Raw genomic sequence first — 7178 nt, forward strand, 5'->3', positions numbered from 1 at the left:
TTCATTCTATGTTTTTTCCATTATGGATATTTCAAACCTCTTCTTGGTCTTTCTTCGAGGACCATTTTTGGTGATTGGCTTCTAATTCGAACAGAGGCGGAGCCAGGATTGAACATGGGGGGGAATGTATGTGGGCCAATGTGGGACCCACTGTAGGTCCCATCTCAGAATATATTATTATAAAAATTAGGTAAATTAATAAAAAAAATTGTGAGTGTGAGAGAGAAAGGAATAATTTAAGAAAGAGAGAGTGAATACCTAATGTGGAGAAGATTTAGGAAAATTTCAAAGTTTGCTAACTACTTCAATATTTTGTGAGACGTGTGAGAAACAAAAAAAATATAAAAAATAGGAATAAAAGAGGAGATTCATGAGAGAATAAATAGAATTGAAAATAGGAGAGAATATATAAGGAGAAATTTATGGAGCGTGAGTTAGTTTTTAATTGGAATTTAACTTTTTATTCCTTAAAATTAGGGATTTAATGATAACCATTAGATAAAGATTATAAATGACATTTGTACTCATTTAAAGATAGAAAAATAAGGAAAAAAACAAGGACATTTACAATTTCAAAAAATCGCACGGGGCATGGCCCCTTCCGGTACCAACGTGGCTCCAACACTGAATTTGAACATCAAAGTTTTTATGCCAGCCAAACAAATAACTGAAAATCAGACCAATGACACCATTACCAAGGGATGAGTAAAAAGAGTAAATTACATATGCACTTTTGATTTTATAATTATTGTATATATATATTTCAAATTATATATCAATCATACCCTTATCATTAAAACAATATGAGTGGTTAAATAATGACTCAACATCTATTGTATTTTAAAATTTTCCATACTATCCTCATTATTTTTCAAAAATTGAATCCATAAATTAGGGAATTTTGCGTGTCCTCATTATTTTTCAAAATTTGAATCCATAAATTAGGGAATTTTGCGTGTGGGATTGTATCTTTTGATTATACATTAGGTGTTTAAACTTTTTTATTTAATTCTAGAATTTTTTTTTTGAGTCATCATCAACCAGTCATAACGATGGGAGGTTTACAGGCGGGGGAGGGGCAATGGATAATATGTTTTCTATTAAAATTAATAGTATTAGACACATAGGACGTAGTGTACAAAACTTAGGAGGTGCCTAAAAAAACAATAAATAAATAGCCGTTTACCAAAAAAGAAAAAAGAAAAAAGAAAAAGGGAAAACAGATAACAAACTTCATTTAGCTTTATAAATGCCATCCTTTAAGGTAATTTCCACGTCATCCATTCGTTAACCATTCTGAACTTCCGCTGTTGGTGTAGGCCCACTTCGTGACCTTTTTGCCTTTAAAACTACTTGTCTCGCCGTTGTTTCCCGCTTCAGGGCTTCCTCTCTCTTTTTTGGTCAATCTCTCTCTCTTTCAGTTGTAATTGGAGAATTGCCTTTTTGCCTTCTGATGCTCTATTGTTTCGCCTTGTCTTCAAATTGATGTTTCCAGAACTTCAGATTTCTTTTATAGTTGCAAACTGGTTTCGATTCTCTTACGCGGCTCCTCTTCTTTCTGTTTACTTCTTTAGAGCAAAAAACCCCCCAAATTTGACTGCTGAAGTTGATTCTTTTATTTGTTCAAACAAAAAATTTGTTTTGGATTTGACATCGTTTCTTCTTATATCTTCGCAAATTTTCTCATTTAGAATAGTATCTCAGAGCCTACAACTTCTTTGAAATCGTAACCATCAGCCATGGATTCCATATGGAGCAGCTTGGCACCTGCAATTCCTTATGTCATCACCTTCATTGCCTTTCTGATCATACTGGAGCAAACCAGCTACATGAGAAAAAAGGGAACTCTTCCAGGTCCTCTGTTTGTGTTCCCCTTCCTGGGTAACGCAATTTCTCTCGTTCGTAACCCAACAAAGTTCTGGGATCTTCAGGTATCCTTGGCAAAATCAAACCCTTTGGATGTCTCCGCCAACTACGTCATCGGTAATTTCATGGTCTTCATCCGAAGCTCTGAGCTTTCTCATAAGATCTTTAGCAACGTTCGCCCTGATGCTTTTCATCTCATCGGCCACCCATTTGGTAAAAAGCTTTTTGGTGAACATAATCTCATCTACATGATGGGTGACGATCACAAGGACCTTCGCCGTCGAATTGTCCCAAATTTCACACCGAAAGCTCTTTCTACTTATATCTTCTTGCAGCAGAAGATCATTTTTGAACACCTGAAACGCTGGCAGACTCTGTCTTCCACTAATCCTTGTAAGCCCATAGCTCTTCGTATTCTCTGTCGTGATATGAATCTCGAGACTTCTCAGACTGTCTTCGTGGGTCCTTATTTGAATGAAAAAGCTCGGGAGGATTTCAAGAGAGATTACAATTTATTCAATGCAGGGTTGATGAAATTGCCCATCGATCTTCCTGGATTTGGATTTTACAAAGCGAGATTCGCCGTCAATAGGCTTTGTGAAACACTAGCTGTTTGTGCAGGTCAGAGTAAAGCGAAGATGATGAAAGAAGAAGAACCCTCTTGCTTGGTTGATTACTGGATGCAAGAGACAGTGAAGGAGATCAATGCAGCGGCAGAATCCGGCGAAAAAGCACCGTTTTCTCACGATAATGAAATCGGTGGCCACCTTTTCGACTTCCTCTTCGCAGCTCAAGACGCTTCCACATCGTCTCTGTTATGGGCTGTGACACTCCTGGAATCACACCCTCAAGTGTTGCAGAAAGTCAGGGATGAGGTCTCAGCAATCTGGACGCCTGAATCTGACGCGCTTATCACGGCGGAGCAGCTTAGAGAGATGAAGTATACAGAAGCGGTGGCGCGTGAGGTTGTGAGATTTCGTGCTCCGGCGACTCTGGTGCCTCACATTGCCGGAGAGGATTTTGCACTAACAGAGAATTACACGATTCCAAAAGGAGCCATTGTGTTTCCTTCCGTGTTCGAATCGTCATTTCAGGGGTTCACCGAACCGGAACTGTTCGACCCGGACCGATTCTCGGAGGAGCGAAAGGAGGACCAGTTGTATAAGAGGAATTTCTTGGCTTTTGGATCAGGGCCCCACCATTGTGTGGGCCAGAGGTATGCAATTAATCATCTCGTGCTGTTTATTGCTATGTTCACGTCGCTGATGAACTTCAAGAGGCACAGAACGGACGGCTGTGATGATATCGCATATGTCCCCACCATCTGTCCAAAGGATGATTGCTCGGTTTATCTCTCCTCAAGGGCTCCACGTTGGCCGCCCTTCATGTAAGCCTCTGGATGAAAACTCAATGACGAAAATGCCCTTCTGGTAATATAACTGTGTAAGTGTGTATAGATAAGATAGGGTGTGAGATTTTTTTTTGGGGTTGTGATGCCTTTATAAGGTGGCAGTGATGGGAGATGAAGGGTAGACTTGGGAATAAACAAAAATTGGATTGGTTATTCATTTTGTTGTAGTAGTCCGTGATTCATTGGAATATTGTTTTATTTGGTTATTTCTTCCCCTATTAATTTATTTTAATTTAATGTAATTAAAATTGTGTGGCTGGAAACTCTGGAGGAGTGAGGACCAGTTGTAATTTTGTAAATGTTGGCCAGCCAATGCATCGAAAGTTCTCTCCCCGAAAATAATAACAAATTGGTTAAAAAAATTAATCATGACCTAGAATAAATTAAATGGATAAAAAGTTGACAAGGAAATGGATATAGAAAATATAATTTGAATTAACTAGTTGTTAATAAATGGATATAAAATAAGCATGATTTAAGGAATAATTAATTTGAATTGAATCAAAATGAATATAGTCCTTCAAATCTTCAATCAAGCACTAAAGTTTCGTGGCTGAGTTGACATCCCCTCTTCCAGATTATTCTATAATCCTTTTCTTTTTTCCCTTTTCGTGGTAAACGATTCTATAGTTTAATGTTGATCTTGACAAAATTGACAAGATAATGGATATAAAATATATATAAGATGACTTATATTTTTTATGAAAGAAATATTAAGGCTTGGAAAGTTAGGGATCACTCGACACCAATAGGAATATGGATTAGGGTTTCAGCTTCATTGCATTTGGGCATTGATAGGGTCCAATGACTCCAATCAACTGCCAAGTCTCCAATTTTATATATATAATATTTCTTCCAAAATGTGAAATTTATGTCTTGGAGATGGTTTGGATTTGTCCTCACATATACTTTTTTTTTTTTTTACTGAAAAGATATCCTTGGGTGTTCAAATTTACTATCAAAATTTACATATGATCCTTCTCTTTGATAAAATCTCCTAATGAGTATCACGTGAAGGATGATGTCAAACATAACTCTCTATTGTGAATTTTGGAGCGATGTCAATTTCCTTATATGTCATGCTTGTTGGGCAAGAAATGAATTTTAAAAATATAGTTTCTTTTTTATTTGTAAGTGGTCCTTAATTCCTAATCTTTGGTCAACCTTGGATGGGCTCACTCTTAGATCTTCTAGTGCCCATGAGAGACGACAAGGAATATACGGATGCTTTTGGTAACAGTACTAGATAATAATTTGAGTTTTTTTTCATATTGCTCACTTAACTTGGGTCAAAACTCTTGACTGTCCACTTAAGCGACAAAAATTACATGTCATCCACACTAGTCCTTTATAGAAATTACAAATTACTGTTATTTTCTATTTAACTTTGAAATTTAAATTACTATTTTGCCTATGAAATAGAGAGAAATATAATTTTTTTCTAAAATTTTATAAAATCTCATTTATTTAAAATTGGAAGAAAAAAAAAAAACAACGACGACAACAACAACACTACCCTTCACTTGGATCTTACCCTTTGTTTGGCTGATTTCACCTGTAATGAAGACGAGATGGTGACGGAACTTCTAAGAAAATATAAAACCAGAAAAAAATCCCAGCCTAGGTTTACCAGCAATAGAGAAGTTGACGGTTACAATGGTGATAAACCAGATATTAATCAGAAGATCCGGTCTTGAACTTGAGCTAAGTACGCCTCTGCTAAAGCGCTTCTCATAGTAAGACAGGATGATATTCTATTTTTCACAAGAATCCTAGCAACAGAGAGAACAAGCATGGCCAAGAAAAATGAAGTAAAATCCTTCCTTTCCGTCAATTTCAATTGAATTCAACGGGCTTCGATTTCCGTAAAGAGCATTTGAGAGTTTCTTCTTCCATTTCAGATAAAGAACTGTTGTGAATAAAATACCCCAATCTCGGTTCATGATGGTTCACTCCGGTCTAAATCTAATACGATCGGTTTAAGTTGATTAAATAAAGCAATCTATGGGTCCGCCCAAGAACAATGAAGAAGGCTTAATCATAGTCATCCAATCCTATGCTATGATCCGACGGTCACAGTTAAAAGCAGAACAGGCGGGAAATCTATATATAAAGGAACAATGAACTCGTCAAAGGTAAGTCTCTCAAATCAACCTGAACACTGATACTTTCTGATTACACTCCATTAGAATACCTCAAAAGCTCTTTCGAGCTCTGGAGCATCGTCTTCATCATTTTGACTAGACCATCGAAGACGCGACGCCGATCAAGACGATCGGCTCCGTTTCTCACTGGTGTTCTATTTTTCAAGAACGAGAAACTAATTGAGGATTAAGCAAGCTAGATCGAGCCAAATCTGAGTTGGTTTGGTGTTGAAACCGCGGTTCCAAGATCTCCGGCAAATTTAACAACAACATTTTGGGGCCATCTGTGTGAACAAGCTTTAACAAGTTTAGAACAGAGGTCATGGCTCAATCTCCTGAGTGAGAGGAGACATTGCCGGTTGAAACGGTAGAGGCAAGCCAGAGGGAGCCGAGAAGGATCAATCCGAAGAGAAGGACAAGAGAAATAGTTCCAACACTGCAAATTCCAACAATGTAGACTCAGCAGAAGCAGAGAATGACAGAAGATCGTTCGCCTCATCTTGCTGAAATTTCTGAAAGACAGGAGAAACAACTTGTAGATACACTGGCTGCTTCTCAATTAAAGCCAGATCCAAGTCAAATCACTGCTCGATTTGAGAGTATGCAGCATCAAATCCTTGAAACACAAAATCTAATGAGATCGTTCATCAAACAAGTTGGAGTTCAACCAGAAGGAAGAGTTCTGGTCTCGCCTACTAGAGGATCTCGCACTCTTTCCCCAATTGAGGCGATTTCTGTACCAAATCCTCAGATGCAAAGGTCGAGAGAAAATCAAAGGAGATCAATTCTCAGAGAAGGATCAGGAGAGAGTGTAGATCCAAACTACATTCCTCTGGAGTCGAAAGATCAAGGATCATCTAATGATGGTCGTTTAAGCCAAATTCAGAGTAAAAAGAGTAAAACTCTTGGAGATCAGAGAGATAGGAAAGAAACAGGGAAATCGGAAGGCAGCAGATTTGAAGATCATGGATCTGAAATCAGTAAGAGATTTTGTATCCTGAATGATCAGATTCAACGATTGACGAATAAAGACAGTGGAGAAAAGGTGGAAGAAGCAATGAATCAAAATCCATTTTCCAAAGACATTATGTCAGCACCATTGCCGCATAACTTCAAACTTCTGGTGTTTACAATGTATGATGGAAGCTCGGATCCGTTGGAACACCTAGCTCAGTTCAATTCTGTTATGATGTTGGCAGGCAACTCTGATGTTTTGAAGTGTCGATCCTTTCCATCATTGAAAAGTCCAGCAACGACCTGGTTTTTCAGTCTGCTACCGGATTCAATTGAAGATTTCAGAGACCTGACAAAGATATTTCTATCAAGATTCCAAAGCAAAGCATGAAAAGCAACAAAAAAGGGATAACTTGGCTGCAATTAGCCGAAGTCGGGGAATCAGTTCGAAGTTGTATGAAGAGATTCAATCAAGAATCGATTCAGATAAAGAACCTAAATGAAGCTGTGGCTTATGATGCTATGTTCAAAGGTTTGACAAATGATCATTTGTTGGAATTTTTAATTATGAACAAGCCAACGCACATTGCAGAATTGACAACACGATGTAATCAGTATGCTAACATGAAAGACATTCTTCAAGCCAGGAAGGAAACTGATGGTGATGGGAGCAGAAAGAAGGTAGATGGAGCTATGCAATCTGATTAGAGAGATCGAAGAAATAGCAGAAATTACCCGAGGAATGGTCCTGATCGTCAAATTAGAAGAGATATTCCAAGACCATTCCCAGAGAATTATACTCC

At 37.8% G+C, this 7178-nt stretch overlaps 1 protein-coding gene across 1 annotated transcript; it reads left to right on the top strand.

The window, feature by feature from the left end:
- The first annotated feature begins 1388 nt into the window (after positions 1 to 1388).
- On the top strand, positions 1389 to 3605 carry LOC149020772 (cytochrome P450 710A11-like). The gene has a single exon (XM_089146993.1). The coding sequence runs from the start codon at positions 1740 to 1742 to the stop codon at positions 3255 to 3257; it is 1518 nt and encodes a 505-aa protein (XP_089003119.1). The 5' UTR covers positions 1389 to 1739; the 3' UTR covers positions 3258 to 3605.
- Positions 3606 to 7178: the final 3573 nt, after the last annotated feature.

Source organism: Hakea prostrata, chromosome 3 (genome assembly GCF_041222555.1).
Source record: "Hakea prostrata isolate BN-2017 chromosome 3, UWA_Hpros_2, whole genome shotgun sequence".
Taxonomy (NCBI): domain Eukaryota; kingdom Viridiplantae; phylum Streptophyta; class Magnoliopsida; order Proteales; family Proteaceae; genus Hakea; species Hakea prostrata.

What these genes read in the sequence shown, in the direction of transcription:
- LOC149020772 (XM_089146993.1), top strand. Translation starts at nt 1,740, where the DNA reads ATGGATTCCATATGGAGCAGCTTGGCACCTGCAATTCCTTATGTCATC.